We start from the raw sequence: 19,237 nt of genomic DNA on the forward strand, positions 1-19,237 counted from the left end.
GGCGCGGAGCCGGGCGCCGAGCGGCCTTCCGTCAGCGGGCGGCGGCGGGCCCGGGCCCAGCGCTCCGCCCGCCCGCCCGAGGCCTCAGGGCGAGGGGGCGCGCGCCGCCATCGCCGCCCGCCCCGAGCCGCCCGCCGCGCATGCGCGGAGCCGGCGTCCGCGCCCGGAGGAGCGGCCCCGCGCCGGCGGCCATGGCGGTCAGGTGGGAGGGCGGCCACTCCGCCTCCGTGCTCTGCCTCGCCGCCGGGCTCGAGGGGCCCGCGGCCTCGGGGGGCGAGCGCGGCGAGCTGGCGCTGTGGGGGCGGGAGGGCGTCCCCGCGGGGCGGCTGCGGCTGGCCCCCGCCGAGGACGACGTGGCGGCGCTGGCGTTCTCCCCGCGCCGCCCGCACCGCCTGTACGCCGCGCACGGGGCGGCCGTCGCGCTGCTGGACGTGCGGGCGCTGCGGGAGCCCGTGGAGCGCCTCCGCTTCAATGAGGAGGAGGTCAACTGCCTGGCCGTCGCCGACGGCGGGGACCTGCTGGCCGCGGCCGACGACTCCGGGGCCGTCAAGGTGGTGGATCTGGAGAGCGAGAAAGTCGTCCGTTCCCTGCGGCACGCCAACATCTGCTCCTCCGTCGCCTTTCGGCCGCGGAGGCCGCAGAGCCTCGTCTCGTGCGGACTGGACATGCAGGTGACTGTGTGCCGGGGGCAGGCGGCCGCGGGCCGCCCGCGTCTCCGCCCGGAGCCGGGGCGCGGGGCCTTCCTGCGGCGTGGTGCCGCGCTGCGCCCCGGGCTTCGCTCGTAGGTGCGGTGTGGATGCGGTTGGCACGGGGGAATCGAGGGACGGCAGAGAGCGGCTGTCAGTTCTGCCCTACCGTGTGAAACCGGCGGTTTTCCCGAGCGAGTGGCTGCCGGCGGAACGCTGCCTTAGGAAAGCGCGGTGCCCGAGGCGGAGCGGATGGCAGCCAGAGCGCTTAATGCAGAGACTGGGCCACCTGGCTGCGCTGAGGATGTTATTAAGTTTATCCCCTGCTTGAAGTAACCTCGTGGAATGTTCTTTGCCTTTCACACTTTTTTTCTCCCTTCTCAGGGAGAAAAAAGGTCCTCTGCCTGCCACACGGAATCACAGAACGTCCTAAGTTAGAAGGGACCCACACGGATCACCGAGGCCAACCCCCGGCCCCACGCAGCACCACCCAACCCGGTGTCTCGCAGCGGTGTCCCAGCCCTCCCTGAGCTCCGCCACGGAGCCGTGTCCGCTGTGCCGTGCCCACCGCCCTGTGCTGCAGAACCTCTCCCTGCCCCCAGCCGCCCCTCCCCAACGCAGCTCCATGCCGTTCCCTCAGCACGCAGCTCAGCGCTGCCCATCGGCTCCCTGTGAGGAGCTGCAGCCGCCACGAGGGCTCCGCTCAGCTCCCGTGCGCTCGGGCGGGTTCGGCCCTGAGCTTCCTTTCCAGTGCTTGAGGTCTGACCACGTTCCTGTTTTAGCCTGAGATGAAAACTGTCACTTCTACAAAGGTCTCTGTGGTTCTGGCGGCGTTAGGGGAACTTTCCTTTGACAGCATCGAGCAGTTTCACTGTGTACTTAAAAACTTTTTTTCTATTTTAAAGCCACCATTTGTCAAAACTCTGGAAGTCTGTTTATTCAAGTTAAGGTTGATTGGTGGAAGTTTCCCAAGTTCTGACTTTGTCAGGTTTTAAAAAATTCTCTGCGTTTGTGCACCATTGACTAAAAGGCAGAGATAGGATTTTAAATAGAGTACTTTGAGAAGCTTCATCTCAGAGGTACTGGAGTGCGGCAGTAAATGCTCAGCACCTTACACAGGTTGCTTAATTTCGGATCCCTACAATGGCTGAAAAGCTTTTATCAGAGCTGTAACCATTAATATACTATTTCTGTGTGAGAAAAACAACAGCAGGAGCTGATGAGAACTGAAGTTTTGGTTGCTAGTGTTATTTCCAAAAGTGCCATGGAAGCAGGGAAAATGCCACGAGGGCAGAACGTACTTACTTTGCAGAACACTTGTCACCACTTGTTGAATTCATGGAGCTGATGCTGGCCGTGATGAGAATGGGAGTGTTTGGCTTACGTATTAAGATTGGCCCCTCTGATGTACTCTGCTTTGCACAGTCATCACAGAAAAGTTTTCCCTGTCACTGGTAGCAAAGTAGTGATAGTGCAGCAGCAGTGGTGACTGCTAAAAGAGAAAAGCAGTAGGAAATAACACGTGGATTCTGGATAAGCAAACAGCGTATCAATACTGCAGGAGACTGTGCTTTGAGATCAGCTGGCCTCAAAAAAAAGTCGTAATTCATTTTGTAAAAGTATTAAGAGAATTATTTTAACGGGTGCAGTATAAATCTGTAGCACTTGAATTGTTCTGTGGTAGCAGCAGGATTCATGTGAAGGCACAGTGAGCAGCTTGCAGGTGCCATGGCATTTTGAAAGCAAGTCTCAAACTGCCTCCATCTTATCAGGAAGAGTGTGCTCTGTCTTCATATGCTAGCAGGACAAACCAGATCTAATGCAATATAAAAAGTGCATAAATATGTATATAATTAAAATTCAGGGACTGAACTACTGTTTACCTTTTGCTATCCATTTCTCAAACACATTAAAAGAAGTATCTGAGAAAAATTAGCAGAAACAGAACTAAAATTTTTCTGTAGCAGAAACAGAACTAAAATTCAGAATGATGAAGCTCTCTTTGCAGTTGCTGCTAACATTTCCTTGTCCCTCCTTTAAAATAATTAAGATGAGCAGTATATCATGATTACTACTGCTGAGATGAATGGAAAAGCATTTAGAACAGCTTTTCCATCCATTTTATGCTCTAGAGGTCTGAGCCATTAACTCTGCTGGGAAGGGCACTATCATGGCTTGGAAGGCGTGTGGTAAAGATTTGCCATGTTTGTTAGGTGAACTTCAAACATATCTTGCTTATGTTCATCCGTGGCCCCTGCTCTGTCCGAGCAAAAAACTTTTATCTTATTTTTGTTAGTAAAAGGAACCAATTCTACTTAAGAATCAGATGCTACAGTTGGTGTTCTTTGAAGTGAAATGGATAAATGATTGATTCCTTTGATCTTTTCCAAGGTTATGCTGTGGAACCTGCAGAAAGCTCGCCCCCTGTGGACCATAAACTTACAGGAGTGTGGAACAGATGAAGACAGTCTGCAGTCAGCCGGCCAGCTCTTTAACCCCCCACTTGCACATTCCCTGTCTGTCGCATCGTGCGGCAACATCTTTGGCTGCGGAGCTCAAGATGGTAAAGTCAGAATATTCCGAGTCACTGGTCTCAAATTTGAACGTGAGCTGGAGTTTAAAGGTCATAGTTTAGGAGTATCACAAGTCCTCTTCATGCCAGAATCGTACTGGTTGTTGACTGGGGGAAACGATGGGAAAGTCTTGCTCTGGGATGTCAGTAATGACATTGGAAAGCAGCAGAAAAGTCCAGCAAAGTCACTCCATAAAAGGAAGGGCCAAGCAGCCGCCACTGCCAGAAAAGATGGAAAGCTCAACAAAGTGGCTTCAAATGAACACGCTAGAATTTTACCAAAGCTAACCATTGAGCATGGAGAGAAGGTGAACTGGATCACGTGCACAGAGATCAAAGGCTCCAGGAGAGTATTAGTTGCTGATCAGAGTAGTTCTATATCTGTTTATCCGTTGCCAGAGTCTTAGGCACTGAAACAGAAATTTGTGGGGAAGAATCATTTCTCTTCATTCAGAATATGATTCCAATTAAGTCTGTTGGCAGTGAACTAAACAACGAGGCCTCCTGCATTCTCAGGAATGGCAAGGGATTTGCTGTGTTCTCACACAGATGCTCACAATGTCATTGGCCTGGTGTTACGTTTTTAGCAGCTGGTAGTGCTCTCTGCAGCTGTTTCTTCAGGCTGGCAATTAGTTCATAACTGTCCTGACATAACTGAAGTTGCAGGAATAAAATTAACAGGCAATTCCACTATGCTTAATGAGGATGCTGACCAGTAATAGAGATGTAACTGAGTTCCTTCAGTTTCAAACAATTTCAGTGCTTTATTTTACTTTCCCTATTAAGTTGTCCCACAGTTAGCTTGGGGTGGGTTTCTTGGAAATATGGTTTTCATTATTTTGCATATAACACTAGAGAAGCCTTAATCTACTAGCAAGTAATCAAATTAGTAGTCACTGTCAACTGGATTTTTTTTTCACGCTGCAGTGATAAAGAAGATGGGGAAAATGTTAGCATCTGTCTAATGGGCCAGCTGTCGTCTGCATTTAGCTGGTTTTCCCAGAGAGAAAAATTACTACTACATTTATCTTAATAAATGCTTTCTCTCACTGCTCCTGTGTGTTTATATTCATTCTAATATTGCCTAACATAGGTGCTGTGCAAAATTTTGTCAAGAAGTGTATTTATAGGCCATCAGGGTAAATGCAAAGGGACAAATGCACTGTTCTGCCTAAGCTAAACACTTCCATGGCTTTCCCAAAGCTGTTAGAAATGCTGCAAGCCAAACTTGGCAGTTACTTTGCAAGTTGAAGACGGGGAGAATGCTGGAGGTGGTAGAAATGATGTTTGATTGATACCAAACTTCCTGTGGAATGGACAGATAGAAAAAGAAAAACCTTTTTTTTTCTTTTTTTCCCTTCAGGTTGTCCTGAAGTTTTCACAGGCAAAGGCTCAGAGCCTTCTGCAGGCCACAGGCCTGCTTGAACAATCTGGGTTCTGTGCTGTTTTGTTGCATTGGCTGTGGTGTTGACAGATGCACATTACTTGCCTTCGCTTTTTAATGGAAAAAAAATGTAGAGTTGTTTGCTTGTTTTTTGCATAGCCAACTCCTGCAAATATTTGCATCCTTTATGGATGAGATTCCAATGCTGTGGGTTTCACTGTTCTTTGCCCTCAGAATCAGCTCCCTGCAGTCATGTACAAGTCATTCAAATCCAGCTTTTCATCAACACAAGAAAACACCCCAACAACAATCTGTACAGCCTTTAAAAGCAGGAGACTCTGGCCTAGGAGAAGAGCTTGAAGGCAGTACAGATAAATAAACCTGAACAGCAAACAAGGAGACTGGATTTCCCCTTCTCATTATTCCCTGTATGCCTGAAGACAGACGAGATCAGTGCGTCAGAAGCAGAGGTCCAGTTGTGTAATCTGATGTGTAGTACGTTCAGGAGCATGTGTCTGTGCATCTGTGAGCTATATTTGGGTGTACAGTCTATTAAAAGCCCAGTGCGATCACCCTCCAGCAGGAGTCAGAGCCCCCATCTGTGGTGTTGACTGCCTCAGGAGAGGACTGGAGCCCACCCCTGCTTGACTTCTTTTCTCCAGGACGATGGCTAAAGACAGCATATCCCTGCGCTCCTTGAGCAAGACATTAAACAGGTCTTTAAAGGGTTGTGCTGATTCTATCTTAGGGGATGAGGATAAGTGGCAGGATTGGGGCAGGGGGAGAGAAGACAAGATTATGCTGTGGTCTGTTATCAAGATAACCTGTACTTTGGAAATTTTCACAGGTAATAGGTGTAAATAAATACAGTGTGTATGTGGGAAGAGGGTAGCTCATGAACAATCCTCTGATTCTCCTTTATTTGTTGGAGAGGGAGGGGGCAGAACAAAGGCTGCAGCACTTCATGAACGCCATCCTTGCCAGCTTCAAGCTGCTGGTCCTGGCAGCTTGCTGCAGGATTCTGTGTAAGTGCTTGATCAGCAAAGCCTGGTAGCTGCACAAAGTGCTGCCAGGAGTGTGTCAGTAACAGGAAATTCTGGTTTGTGCTCTGCTGTAGTTCTGCTGTAAATGGGAGATTGGGAAAATTCCAAATTTGGGAAAATACATCAGCACTTATAGGGTTCAGAGATAGGAAGCAAGTGGTTGTAGTTGACAAAAAGCAAGACAAATCCTTCTTCTACATTTTAAGAAAGAAAATCATTGTGACCAAGGAATTGGGACATAGTTAACGACGAGTCACCTTCCATTTCCAAAGCCTGCACATGAAGAGGCTTGCAAAAAAGCTTTGATCGACAGGTTCATTGGCTTCAACTAAAGTAGTCTGGCACCTGCTTCCCCTGCCGGCACCTGTCTGTGTGTTTCACTGCATGTGACAGCACCATCACTGCTGGATGGTGCCTGATCATCCAGGTGGGCAACAGCAGCAGCACCAAACGAGAGCCACAGCCACTGCTTGTCGGGAAGGGAAGAGTGGAAAGAGGGTCTGAAAATCACATAGTTAAAAGACAAGGTGAGACAGTGCTCCCTTTCAGTGGATTTTCATGTATGTATTTCCATATGCAATATCTGTGCTGTGCAAGTGATGTCAGCCAAGAAACTGTGCTAACTTAGGTGCACGTGTATAGCTGGTTTACAGGTAGTAAGAATTCGTAGTTTCCTGCGTGAGCATCCCTGCTGATGAAATGCAGTACTTCTGCTCATGAAATAATGCTTCAGATATTGATACTTGCTTTTATATTCGAATTACAAAAATACTTCAAAGATCAGCCCTCTGCTGCAACAGCAGTATTGCTGTAACAGAGATAATCTCTTCTCCATATGTGAAAATCACCATCAGACAACAAAAACTCCACCAGCTCTGTGTTCCAGGTTCTTAGTGTTATCCCATACCAACCAATCTATGCCAGGGAGAAACTAAATGTATGTATTCCCCAAAGATCTTCAAGCAAAGAGCCAGAATTCATTTAGATCTTTTTCTCTTAGTTTAACTGTTCTGTCACAATCTCGATAACCAGCACGTGGTGTAGACAAGGCCACTGGCAAAACTCTATCCACATCACCTGAAAGATGCTGTGTGTAATTTATCTTACTTGTTAAAAAAGAAAAAATAAGTTACAGCTAGAGACTAAATGAAATAGGGCCATAACCAGCAAGAGGTAAAGATGTTGATATAACACAGGAAGGCTTGATATAAGGTTCAACACAGGAAGGAAGATCCAGTTCCCTAAACATGATGCAATAATAACAGTAACAGAAACAGTGGAAAGAACTGTGCATGAAGAAGGGGCAAAGAAAAAAAAAATGTAAGAGTTTTGTTTGTAATAAAACGTAGCAATTACTTGATGAAGCCAGTAAAACACAAAGAAAATCACACAAATCAATGGGAGCAGCTGATATTCTAATAAATCACTACTAGAGTACATGGTGCCCCGTGATTTGTTCCATGTCTAGGAAGGAATTTTGGATGATGGGTATTTCCATTGCTTTGAGGTCCCCAGGATTCAAAAGAAGAGACATAGACATAACATAGTGAACTGAGGCAAACTTAACATTATCTTCACAAAAGCCACCACCAGGATGAAAGAAACCCAGCAAACCTCACTCCTCAAGTAAAACAAAGAATGGAAAACGGGCACAAAGTGTCCCATTCCCTCTTCCTTTTCAGTAGAAACAGTTAAGTTCTCAACAGAGCAGGATTTTTTTTTTCTGCAAAGGCTGTGGGGAGAAAACTCAAACTCAAAAAAAAATCCATATTTTGGATTATGGGATTAGGATATTCAAAGATACGGTTTGTTAATAAGGAAAACTACAGAAGATATCAAGCTATAAAAAAAGCAGTGAATAAATACCAGCTACAGAACACAGCAGTGTAATTGCTGTTTCACTAAGGTCCTCCTGTCATGCATTTGTTCTGCAGAAGAACCACCATATGAAAGGGAAAACCAAAGCAGGAAAAGCCAGCAGAGAACAAAAGCCACTGAGGGCAGCTTGGTTTATTATTTGCATAATTTGTTAACTGGGGAAGAATGAGAAGTTCTTTCGATGTTAAATGAAAAGGGTTGAGGAGATCAGGACAGTACAAGTAAAAGTAGAAATAGCTGCAGTGTTAGGAAAATAAAAATACCTCCTACCTTAACATCCAAACAAATGGTTGATAATCCAAACGCAGACCTAAACACAAACCTTTCCAATGGCTCTGTCTGCATTTGCAAGTTATGAGATTTCTACACCGTGGAAAGGTCAAAGGGACATTCCATCAGAAGATGGAATTTCAAATGGTGTCTGAGTCTGCAAAAGAAGTAAACGAACTCACAGTTGACTTGGGAGGAACCTCAGGATGTGGTGTGGATCAGTTCAGTGGGATGTGTGACCACATGCAGAAAGCACAGCGCGTTGAGGCCCAGGTTCTAAACCAATGCTTGTTTCCCACTCTCTAGAGTAGAGAGCAGGCTGCAAGCCTTGGAGATGCGGTTCCAAGACCTGGACTCAAGCCTGCAGAAGCTGGCGCAGAAGTTTGAGGTGCAGGCCGAGCTCCTGGAGGAGGAGAAGAGCCAGGATGCAGTGTGGACATCGGAGCTGGAGGACAGGTGGGCAGCAGGGAAGGGCCGGCACCAGCTGTCCTGTGCCCTGCAGCTGCGGGTGGTAAGTGCACCTCAGTGTGCTTGTGCAGCCTGCGTTACTGGAAACAGGAAGGGTCGTTTGACCGGAGCTGCAGACAGCTGTTTATTTGAAATAAATATGTGCGTGGTAAAGAGCCACACCACTTCCCAGAGACTGGGGGTGGGGAAAAAAGAACACGGATGTTCTGATTCCCTCCTGCTAGCAAGGCCCGGAGGTTGCACTTGAGGTTAGAGGTGGCTATCACGAGGCTTTGTGTCTTCTTAGAGGGCTGAGATCACTCAGCGGGGCACCTGCAGGACCTCTGGAGAAGCGGGGCGGTGCGGGTGGCGGCCTCACAGCGCCGCTCCCACCGGCACCCACACAGCACAGCGCCGCCTCGTCCTGCAGCCGCCCAGCGCAGCCGGAAGCCGCCGGGCCGCACGGCACGGAGCGCCGCGGCTCTTCCCGCTCACTGCAGCCACCCCGCGGCTCCCACACGGAGCGCCAGCCTTCCCGCAGGGCGGAGCGGCCCGCCGCCGTGAGGGCGGAGCGCGGCCTGTGAGCGCCGGAACTGGGAGCTGAGGGCGGCGGGCCGCGCGGCTCCGTTCCTGCGCTTAGGCGGCCGCGGCCCGCGCTCGGCTTCCCGCGCTCGGCTTCCCGCGCAGCCTGTGGTGAGCTGGTACCGCGCCGATGCTCGGCCCGCGCTCGCTCCCTCCGGCCCGCAGCCGCCTGCCTGGCCGTGGGCCCGCAGCCTCCCTGTGAGGATCCCCGCCCTTCTGGACCCGCAGGCCCGCCTTCGCCCCGCTCGGTGCGCGGAAACCCGCGTGTATGCCGGCTGAAACCTCTCGTCCCAGCAGAGGTAATACGGACCGTGCGGGGGGTTTGTTACACAGCTGCACCGCTCGGTGTCTCCGTGTTATCTAGCCGAAAAATAAACTTGTATTAAGGAAGAACGAAATCACCAGAAGCCGCCTTCGTGTGCCTCTGTCTCCATGTCAGCTTTTCGCTGCGTTATCAGGGTCGAACTGTCACAGCCTCTGTCAGAAAGCTCTGTCTTTGTGCAGTACCCGATGTTTTACTTTTTTTCTTAATTTTTGTAGCTTGAAAAATCATATTTTCGTCCCTTTTGCTGCGGGGGGGCAGGGGGTGTCTTTTGTTCTTTCTTTCTGTTGCACCACGTTCTGGGTCAAGTGAAAAGCCTTTTGAGGAGGGCTGGTGGCAGAAGGGCTGGGTGATCCCACTGATCCAAGGCGTGCAGGTCGTGGTGGGAGGCACCGAATGATTGAATACACTGGTTAGATCTTTGCTTATGTTTGTCAGACTTAAAAGGCACTTTGACTTTTGCCTTCCAGCTTAAGCAAATGACTGAACGTGGAAGACCCTTCTCCCTAAGGAAAAGCCTCTGATGCACAGGGAGAATGTTGTGTTTCACCTTCGCGTGGAGCTAAGCTGTGCTAGAATCAACTTTTGAAGGATGCACATATAGCAAAAAATGGACTCATTTGAAAGTTAATTCAGTGATGTGATAACATCCACCAAGCATGACCTTAGCTTGTAACTATGAGAAAATAAATGCTGGAAGACTTTCTTTACCCCTTTTTCCCATGTTTCTATCTCCCTGCTATCCTCTGATGTACCTGCTGCAGTTCACAGGAAATTGCAGTAGGAATCCTTGTTTCACAGGGACTTCTGTTAAGACTTGCATCTTCTTCTGTAAGTCAAAAAGTTACCAGCTTTCTTAAATATGCTGAGCTTTTTGTAAGGTAGTTAGAAAACAGTTCGTTCGAATACACATTTCTTTCTGCTTTCAGGTACTGCTGTTAATTTGTCTCATTCCTGAGCTTCAAGTCAATATGTCCAAGAAATCGGAGGCTCCCCTTTCCTTAGATGACTGCCTCTGCCAGATCTGCATGGAGATCTTTGTGGAGCCCGTGACCCTGCCGTGCAACCATACCATCTGTAATTCTTGTTTCCAGCTGACAGTCGAAAATGCCAGTCTTTGCTGCCCCTTTTGTCGGCGTCGAGTCTCTTCTTGGGCACGATATAATGCCCGCAGGAATACTCTTATCAACTGGGAACTCTGGGAGAAGATTCAGAAGAAATATCCGAAGGAATGTGAGCGTAGAATTAATGGACAGGATTTGGAAGAGGAAAGTAAGTAAGATGTCACTTGTCCTGTGCTTTACCAAAGTAATTAGTACAGATGGGCTTTGGATGTTGTGAAAGAAGATACTGTGCATAGATGCACTGTGTTTTTGCTAGAAAATGCAGTGCAGAGCTGTCCTGTGAAAGGGACTTGCAAGGCAGGGCAGTGGCCATGCCTTTTGTTTTCTGTAGTACAGAGTAAGTAATATTGTCTCATTGTTTCAGTGGATATTTGTTCCTGCTTTTGGCACAAAATGTTGCTGTATGGTTCTTTCTCCTTGCAGAAACAGATATTACTGATACAACTGCAACTGTAAGATCTTTAATCAGAGTGTTTGTGGGTGTGATTATCCTTATCAAGTATGTCAAGTGGTTAAACCTTGGTGATTTTTTTTTTCAACTTTTAGATACTCTCAATTAGTTTCATTAGAAATTCCAGGTTTTTCAGTATGTCTAAGAGTCTCAGAGCCTAAAATTGTGATGTTAGACAAAAGGAAATGAAATCTGACTCTCTCCCTGAAGAAGGATATGGGGGTTTATTTTGTTGTAACCTCCATTCAAATTTGATCTCTTCTGACAGTTTTATATCTGGGAGAGGCAACACTGTTCCCACACCCCTTCCCGTTCTTCCCAGCATGGTCAGTACCAGCAGTGGCATTGGGTGTTTAACACAACTCCGAGAAAAATGGACATAGTAACCTTAGAATTTCTTAATAGAACATATGAACAAGTTTTTCTTAGTATCTTTTAGGTCTGTTGTATTAAAATGACACAGGACTCAGAATCCTGAATCTTTGGAAGGGCTAACAGAATGGAGTATTCTAGCTGGGACAGAACATCCTTAGCAGAAAGCAAAACATTTAAAAAACGAGTGAATAAATTGAAAAGTGGATAGCATTTCAAACTCCTTTGGTAGGCCTTCCTTACAACACATTGTGCCACTTTTTTTGCTTACAGCAAAGTTGTTAGAGGCAAAAAGCAAGAGTTATTATCAGTATGCATATTTGCTTTGTATACAGGGCTTGGAAAATACTGGCTGTTCCTGCTACTTTGTAACATCCTTGCTTTTATCTTTTGTATTTTGAATTATTTTACTGTGTTCCAAAGGCTTGACTTAAGTCATTCCCATGATAAGGTATGGAAATGATCTTTTGTTAAAATGTTTTACTGTTGACTGTCATGATTTTGCTTTGTTGCTCACTCTTTTTTATTACACCCTTGCTCTTAATTAGTCTTTGTCCCCCATCCACATCACCAGCTGAGCAAACCTGGGGAATTGAGACAGGAATATGAAGCAGAGGTTAGCAAGGTAAGTCTAAAAATGTATTTAAAAGTGCAAAATGCTTTGACTCTAGTCATTTTAACTGTTCCCACAAACAGCTGAAATGTTGTTTAACAAAAAAAGGAAGGTACTTAAAAGGGCAGTGTTGCTACAAGAACATGCTGGTCATTCCTGATGCACAAATTCCATTTTTATCCTATATTGACTCTAAGAAGGCTGTATAGTCACAAGGCAGTATGTAAGAAGGCTCTATAGCCTCTACATAAGAAAGTATCTCTATTTAAGAAATGTTGAATAAGGGTGGGAAAAAAAGCATACTGAATATGAAACTTAACAGCCAGAAGTAAACCTATGTCATAACCTTCTGGTTATGATGCTAATCTGTGCTACCGCTGATGTGTTGCTTCTGAGGTCTGGATCCCATGTGGAAAGAAGAGAGGGAGGACAAAGTGTGTGTTCTTCAGCAAGAGCTAACAGTTGTTGCTAACAATGGAAGGTGACAGTCTTCAGTTCAGATGCACAGTTGACTTAAGCTGGAAGAGCAGACCTTGTTTATTCAGCAATGTGTGCTGGCTTACGGATGCATTTTCTTGTGGCAGTTTCAGCTTATGCCACCTTCAGGTATTGGTCAAGCTGTCATACTGCAGGCTTGGTGTCTACCACTCAAAATCGAGGCTGAAGAATGGATTTCTGTTTAAGGCTCTGTTTTTTTTATTTAGAGGCTTTGGGGCTTTAAATTTTGTAAATTTTCTGACCAAGCACATTCTGTGGGAAGTGCAGCTGGAGTGATTTCATTTGAACTGTTTCCATGGAAGGAGTGTTAGTGAAGAGATTTGGATGCAAAGCACGGTGCTATGGCAACTGCATACCTTAAAAACAGTTCTTTCTCAGGTGGAGGCAGAAAGGCGAGCACACGAGCAAGAAGAGAACAAGGCAAGTGAGGAATACATTCAAAAGCTGCTAGCAGAAGAAGAGGAAGAGCACAGATTGGCAGAAGAAAGACGAAAGGAGATGGAGGAACAGCTTAAACAAGATGAAGAGTTGGCATGGCAGCTCAGTAACAGCTTGGTGAGTTAACATAAAAGGGGACGTTTTGTAATGTTCATTTAGCGTAAGCAACTTAGACTTTTCAGAGCAAAAGTTAAACTTCTGGATAATTTAAATTTGCCTGAATTGCATTTGAAAGTTGTTGTCAGCTGTCAGTACTTTAGCTCCTAGACTGACCATTAATTTTTGATGAACCAGCATGAGGGTGAAGTACTTCCAAGCATTTCTACCTGTATGGTAGGCACTTGAAATGGGTGTTGGTATTTTTTGCTGCAAAACATTTTAAAACATTGGTTTTCTTCTGGCTACTTCCTTTCCCCTGTGAATTTAAAAATTCTGCTATGAAAGAAATTGAGGTCTATATCCTCATGTAGTGAAGAAAGGAACAAATGATGCTTGAAAAAGTTTAACTTGGATTTGGGATTTTTTTAATTTTTTAAATTTTTTTTCTGGAATTCCTTGGTCAGAAGTAACTGATTCTGTAGCAGAAGGACAGAAGTAGTTCTCCAGTTTGTGTTGTGGTTTGTTTTATATAATGCTATTTTTCTTTGTCATTGAAGAATGACAGTTTGGGAGAACATGTGCTCAGCAGTTCTTCACGAGGAGACAGCCTCTCACATGAATCACTCCCAGCTAATTTGTGCAAGATGAAGAACAAACCAAGCAACTCTGGAGACATCCAGAAGTAAGAAAGCCAAGTTTCTGTTTTATGATTAGTGATCTGTTTCTCATTATAGTGCCTTTCTGTCCCATGTGCTTCCTTGGATTCTTGCAGCCTGACTTCCCTGTATAATTTGGACAAATGTAGGCTATTGAATATTGAAACATCTCCTCATAGGATAACGTGGAGGAGAGATCCTAACCCATCTTGTTATTGTCAGAACGAACACGAGATTATGATTAATATAAGGGACTAGCAGTGCAAAGGAAGAAAAAAGGTTTTAACAAGTATACCTTTTGTTTTGTTTTTCCTGCCTTTAAGATACCTGACTCCAAAACATCACACATTGCGATCAGCTTCATTCTCCAGAGCAACAGAGGGAGGCGGGACTGCCCCTGGATTTGTGGTAATAGAATCATTTTGTTACAAATCTCAATGTTAGCAATTGCAGGTTCTCTCTGCTTTGCCTGTAGTAATGCCTATCAGCACCGGGCAGTCCTTGTATCTGTTTCATGAGCTGTCTCGGTATTCATGATTCCCAAAAGTGGAAAGGGAAGAAACCACATTTGACAGTCAGCAGACGCACACCTGCAGCTTATTTTATGGTTACCCTGTATATCTGCACAGAGGCTTTGCTTAACTAAACTTGAATACTGACAAGAACTTTGAATCATAGAACCATAGAATGGCTTGGGTTGGAAAGGACCTCAAGGATCATCAAGCTCCAACCCCTCTGCTGCATGCAGGGCCACCAGCCTCCATATCTAGTACTAGACCCAGGCCTCCTCCATTCACAGGTTGTCACCACGTCCACAAACAATTTTAATTACTTTGAGTTTTTCCTGTAGTTTGACATTTTTGTTTTGTTGTTGTTTTTTTTTGTGTGTGATCTCAATAATGCATACTCCTGGTTTTTGAAGGTGTAAATGCTGTTTACATTAAGATTTTCAGTGAACTCTGAGCTGCAGCTGACGGCATATAAAACTCTAATGATTATTCTGGAGCTTATTCAGGGAGGTTGTACTCTGATTTTCATTTGTCTGGATCTTTCCTGCTAAGCTCTGACGATGAGCAGGCTAATACCTTGAGCAGCTGATTGGAGTCATTGATAACAGGAGAATGCTGCAGTTCTTTTCAGTCTTCCAGCTATGCTTCTGCAGGTTGCTCTGAATACTTATTTAACAATGCTGTTTATTCATTTTTGTTAAAGAAGAATCCAAGTTAATATCCTGGAGTGGCTATGATCAGTGCAGCTATGATAAAACAGATTTCCATTTTAGTTACATCAATCGGCTTTTAATAAATGCATTTTATTAGCAATCTCTTTCTCTTTTCTTCAGATCAGTAACAATGAAGGCAGCAGTACTGAGGGGCAAGATGAGCAAGAGGAAATGCCAACACTGTCTCCACAGCTGAGTGGTGTGACCAAAAGTTCTAGTGCTGAGGATTTGTTTATGCAGACATACATTAACTTCCTAAATGCCTCAGCTTCAGAGGAGACCGCAACTGTCAAGCAAAAAAATACACATGAACCGAACTGTCTCAGAGATGAACTTCTACATAAAACTTGCGGAGTTGCAGAAGGAGAAGGGGCTAGAACAGTTCTTCTCACATCCAAAGGAGAAGATGGAATAGTGTTGGACAGTGACAGTTTAACTCATGTAAACAGCATAAACCTTGAAAACTGTGCTGAAACTAGTAGTTGTATTCAGTTAGCAATAAATTCCATGTCTGACAGCAAAAGTGTAAAAGGTGATCTCATGAAGATGGCTGGAAATGCAGATGAAAAGAAACCAGAGAGTTTGCTGAACACTAAGGAGGCTCCCAAAAGAAAGTCTCCAGAAGCACTGGCTGAAGCAGTGGTTGACTTGGGTGTGGTTGACAAGAGGAGAAGAACTTTTCCAGGAACTTTGGAGGAGGAAGCGGAGTGGAAAAGTGACTTTAATTTGCAAATGCAGAAAGCCTTTGAGCAGGAGCTCCATGAAAGGCATATGCAAGAGGAGCAGGATAGGCTTCTGGCCCTGCAGCTGCAAAGACAGTTCAACAAAGAGGAGAGGTTACTTAACCGACAAAAAGGATCTCCAGATGAGTACCTTCTTCGTACTAAAACACCTCAATCTGTGAAAGACTCTTCTAGAAAAGGAAGCTCTAAGATGGCAAAGGACTCAAAACTATCGAAAAAACAGAGTGAAACAAATCACCACAAGGGTCGGAAAGGTTCTTGCAATGAAAACTGGCAGTCTCCTACCAGAGTCCGAATGAAATCACCCAGCAGTGGAAAAGTCTTGAATTGTGTTGTTAACACCAGTGATTCAAATGATGTTCATGCACTGCCTAAGAGAAAACAAAAGACAATCCTTCAAATGCTTAAAAGCCCTGTTACTGAGTAGAACAGCAGAACTGCAGACATGTGGTTTAATTAATTGGAATTAAAACCATGGTAATGTTTATCCCTGTGTCAGGCAAAGCTTCTCTTAAACAGTTACAAAATTGATGGTTTTGAGGGTTGGGCCTTGGGCTGCAAGAGTGACCAAAACTGTCTATTACAATGTACTGTGAATGTTTTTGAGAAGTTTAAATAACTTACGCCTCTAGACCTTAACGTTTTTAATTAGTCCTTTCTCAACTATGGCTTCTTTTCTAGGACTTGCATTTTCAAGCTGTTTTTTTTTATGCTGGAATGTAAATACTGTTACTGTTTGAAATTCAAAGTAACTGATAGTCCTAGAATGAGAATTCGGAGCCTTTTGTGGGGACTGCACATTCCCCAGAGGAAGCAAAGATGTGTGTCTGTATCTCTGCTTGTCTGCTGACTGTGAGACTGAGGCTTTATAAGGCACAGGCACTGTTCTGTTAAACTGAAGGATGTTACTGGAATTTGGTTTATTTGTTGAATTGCATTGTTTGCTTGGCAGTTAAAAGGATTGTAACCAATAATAAGCCAGTCTTGCAAAGGCATTTTCCCTCTCTCTTATCCTCTCACAGAGTAACACCTTTCTTAGGCAAAGTGGAAAAAAAGGATCATTCTTCCACAGTCAAAGGCAAAGATCTGTCATAGATGCCAGTAGCAGAAGTGGTTGTGGGCTCGCATTTACTTCTGTTCATTTTGTTTTCTTCTTGTTAGTAGCCTGTAACTTATACAATCTTGCCTGGATTTACTGCTATTTAACATTCATGTGCAAACTGACTTGAGGCTGATTACAAGCACCTAATATTCAAAAATTATTAGTCCAGGAGACATGGTGGAGTAAGTAAAACCAAAAAGGGGAGAAGCAACTAGAGTTACCAGGATTGACTTAATTTAACTTTCAACTGGAGTTCAACTACTATGCCTGGCTGGAACTGTTGCTCCATTATTATTTTCTGAAGGACTAGAAAATACTGTCTTCCAGTTGAGTTTGATGGTAAAATTATTAAAAAGAATTATAGTTTAGACATCCTGTGAAGCTGACAGCTGTGCCAAGTTGAGGCCTTTGGAACAGTTTGCTAGCTGTTAGTCAGCAGGTAGCATTCCTGTTATATAGTTTTCTATTTTGCTATTGTGAAGCCCATATTTTGGCTTTTGTTTGGATGTAATGATATATTTCTCAAGTATAACATTTTTAATGAGAGCAAAACACCAGCTTACACTGCTGAACTGTGCGTGCTCCTTGCTGAATAGCAGATGTTTGAAAAAGTACACATTTGAAATCTTACGGGTGATCTGTAGGCTTTAACTCAGCTCTGGGAAACTCGTAACAAATATTTTAAAGCAGTAACTTCTGGTGTTGCGTAAGTTAAAAAAACAAACAAGCAAACCACAAAACATTAAAAAAAGAAAAAAAAAAAAACCTGAAAGAAAGGAGACCAAGCCAGAATTTTTTTTTATTATTTTAACTTGATGGCATATCTCTGATACTGTTGGGTTTCTCCTAAATAAGTGGAGTATTCAAAGAGCCTTCTTGAGAAAGCTACAGGTGACCTATTGCAAATAATTCATTTTTCCCACTGCTGCCTCAACCATAGCACTGGAAGCCTTCGTTTGATATAGACCCCCTTCTGTGTAATTCTTATTTCAGTTTGTTTTCATCTTACCCAGGCAGCTGGATGTAATCCGCTGCTGATTGCAGTGTTGTTCAAGGCAGAGGTATTGACTGTTTCCGTGCTTAAGATACTTTTCCTGTCATGATAAGCATGTAATAAGTAAACTCTATTTCCAGAACAGGCTGAGGATGAAGAGTTTTGTTCTTAAGTCTCAATTCAGCCCTGTCTTAAAATCAATTTATCAAATCTGATGTTTATTTTTGACTTGATCAAAAACTGGTCCCTGCTTTGGCGTTGAGAACCTCTTTCTGAGAGCATGGCACCTGATGTCTGCAGCCCTTTCTCAAGTAAGTGTGGTGCTCCTATTGATTTTATTTTTTGAAGTTCTGGTATAATGAAACTACAACCAGCAGCGAGAGAGAATTCCTTCTTTCTTTGAATGCTTTAGCATTCTGAGCTTTCTATGAACCAGTTAAAGATCCTGAAGGGAACAGAGGTGGGAGAGAACAAGGAAAAGGGAAAGCTTTCCTTTGGCAGCGTGAGCTATTTCATTTGTAGCTCAGTGCGTCCCAGTATGTGAGACTGTCACATATAACAGCAGTTTCATTCCCTTTTCCTCCACAGCTGTTCTGTGCATTCTTTCTTTTCCTCTTAATATGACGGTTATGTCTCTTCCACGTAAGGTTTATAATATGCACTCAACTAATCTCAGTTAAAAAGGTAGAATTAGACAATATGGAGGGGGCTTTTTTGCATCTTAAAGGCTTACTTCATTGCCATCAATAACAAATCCTGCAGCTGTGGTTCAACTGCAAATAAATACAAAGAGTGCAGAAAGAAGCCATTTCAAAAGTCAGAATTGTACAGGAATACAGTTTTGGGGGCAGGTGGTAAAGAGTTTGGGGGTTTTGTACACTTTTTTCTTGTACCTAGTTGTAGGGTTTTGTTCTCTCAGCGTAAGAATCATAAGAATCATTATTTTTAAAGCTTGTTGGGACGGTCTTTTTACTTTATGTACCCCAAAGGTGGAGGTATGTAAGTACTTTTATAATTAGTAAGTATACTTTGGCAGCCGTCTAAAATTCACTTTATCTTGGACTGGGAAAAAGAAAAAACCAAAACAGCCTTGCTTTGCGAAACACATCTCACGTAGAAAAGTTGAAAGGCTGTTGCAGAATGGAGAAAACAAACAAGACTAGAAGTCAATCATTAGTTAGACACACACTCGACTGAAGTACACAAAGCCCATAACCCGTACTGAGTGCCCAGTCCAACGGCCTCCTGAGGGCTGCACGCTTCCAGATCCCCACCTGCCCGCACTCACAGCACGTGTGGCAGAGCGGTCCTCAGGAGGGTCCTCGTGTTCGTTTTATGCTTTTCTTGTTGGAGGGTGGAATTCAGCTGCTGGGAGGATTTTGGTTGCTCCAAGTGGCAGGTTTGGGTCGGTTAATGAGTGTTAATGAGCGTGAGGCTCCCAAGTCCCGACGTGGAGCGATTTAAGCTCTCAGTGCTTGATCTCGGGCACAGTGAGAACTCGCAAGGCAACGCTGGGGAGCCGTTCCTGTTGGTGTGATGGTATTTCTCAGCTTCTGCTTCTTAAAACTCGTCTCCTCCAGTCCAACGCCTCGCACACAGCATTCCACCTGATGCTGTTCTGAGGTAAAGCTGCACGAAAGCAACGGCACCCCACCTTGCGGGCATTTCAGCGTTGCCACTGAAGCCTCTGATCCTGTCGGTGAGGGGAGGGCTGCGCACACCGCCTACCCAGACTTGCAAG

General features: G+C 44.9%; 3 protein-coding genes across 7 annotated transcripts; all 3 read left to right on the forward strand.

Moving 5' to 3' along the window:
• Positions 1–140: 140 nt before the first annotated feature.
• Positions 141–4,300, forward strand: WDR53 (WD repeat domain 53). Its single transcript, XM_031596521.2, has 2 exons — positions 141–671; positions 3,078–4,300. Exons 1-2 carry the CDS (start codon positions 141–143, stop codon positions 3,663–3,665), a joined length of 1,119 nt encoding a protein of 372 aa, XP_031452381.2. The 3' UTR covers positions 3,666–4,300.
• Positions 4,301–4,625: 325 nt separating this feature from the next.
• SMCO1 (single-pass membrane protein with coiled-coil domains 1) lies at positions 4,626–8,875 on the forward strand. Of its 4 annotated transcripts, none has more exons than XM_090147068.1 (3): positions 4,626–5,358; positions 8,140–8,289; positions 8,588–8,875. In XM_090147068.1, the coding sequence occupies exons 1-3, from the start codon at positions 5,309–5,311 to the stop codon at positions 8,862–8,864; spliced, it is 477 nt and encodes a 158-aa protein (XP_090003194.1). In that variant the 5' UTR covers positions 4,626–5,308; the 3' UTR covers positions 8,865–8,875. The 4 variants fall into 4 exon arrangements, with proteins under 4 accessions (XP_090003194.1, XP_090003196.1, XP_090003192.1 ...); XM_090147070.1 differs by having other exon boundaries at positions 4,631–6,212; XM_090147066.1 differs by lacking the exon at positions 4,626–5,358 and adding an exon at positions 6,220–8,054.
• Positions 8,876–8,917: 42 nt separating this feature from the next.
• On the forward strand, positions 8,918–18,728 carry RNF168 (ring finger protein 168). 2 transcript variants are annotated; one of them, XM_090147062.1, is made up of 8 exons: positions 9,023–9,161; positions 9,655–10,015; positions 10,114–10,456; positions 11,680–11,756; positions 12,621–12,797; positions 13,337–13,461; positions 13,759–13,843; positions 14,778–18,728. In XM_090147062.1, the coding sequence occupies exons 3-8, from the start codon at positions 10,156–10,158 to the stop codon at positions 15,825–15,827; spliced, it is 1,815 nt and encodes a 604-aa protein (XP_090003188.1). In that variant the 5' UTR covers positions 9,023–9,161; positions 9,655–10,015; positions 10,114–10,155; the 3' UTR covers positions 15,828–18,728. The 2 variants fall into 2 exon arrangements, with proteins under 2 accessions (XP_031452379.2, XP_090003188.1); XM_031596519.2 differs by lacking the exon at positions 9,655–10,015 and having other exon boundaries at positions 8,918–9,161.
• The last annotated feature ends 509 nt before the right edge of the window (positions 18,729–19,237 follow it).

Source organism: Phasianus colchicus, chromosome 10 (assembly GCF_987193195.1).
Source record: "Phasianus colchicus chromosome 10, bPhaCol1.hap1.1, whole genome shotgun sequence".
In the NCBI taxonomy this organism is placed as follows: domain Eukaryota; kingdom Metazoa; phylum Chordata; class Aves; order Galliformes; family Phasianidae; genus Phasianus; species Phasianus colchicus.

What these genes read in the sequence shown, in the direction of transcription:
- WDR53 (XM_031596521.2), top strand. Translation starts at nt 141, where the DNA reads ATGCGCGGAGCCGGCGTCCGCGCCCGGAGGAGCGGCCCCGCGCCGGCG. An exon ending in CGTGCGGACTGGACATGCAG is followed by an intron (nt 672 to 3,077) that starts GTGACTGTGTGC and finishes ATCTTTTCCAAG; the next exon opens with GTTATGCTGTGGAACCTGCA.
- SMCO1 (XM_090147066.1), top strand. Translation starts at nt 7,918, where the DNA reads ATGAGATTTCTACACCGTGGAAAGGTCAAAGGGACATTCCATCAGAAG. An exon ending in TCAGGATGTGGTGTGGATCA is followed by an intron (nt 8,055 to 8,139) that starts GTTCAGTGGGAT and finishes CCCACTCTCTAG; the next exon opens with AGTAGAGAGCAGGCTGCAAG. An exon ending in ACATCGGAGCTGGAGGACAG is followed by an intron (nt 8,290 to 8,587) that starts GTGGGCAGCAGG and finishes GTGTCTTCTTAG; the next exon opens with AGGGCTGAGATCACTCAGCG.
- RNF168 (XM_031596519.2), top strand. Translation starts at nt 10,156, where the DNA reads ATGTCCAAGAAATCGGAGGCTCCCCTTTCCTTAGATGACTGCCTCTGC. An exon ending in ATGAAGCAGAGGTTAGCAAG is followed by an intron (nt 11,757 to 12,620) that starts GTAAGTCTAAAA and finishes GTTCTTTCTCAG; the next exon opens with GTGGAGGCAGAAAGGCGAGC. An exon ending in GGCAGCTCAGTAACAGCTTG is followed by an intron (nt 12,798 to 13,336) that starts GTGAGTTAACAT and finishes TTGTCATTGAAG; the next exon opens with AATGACAGTTTGGGAGAACA.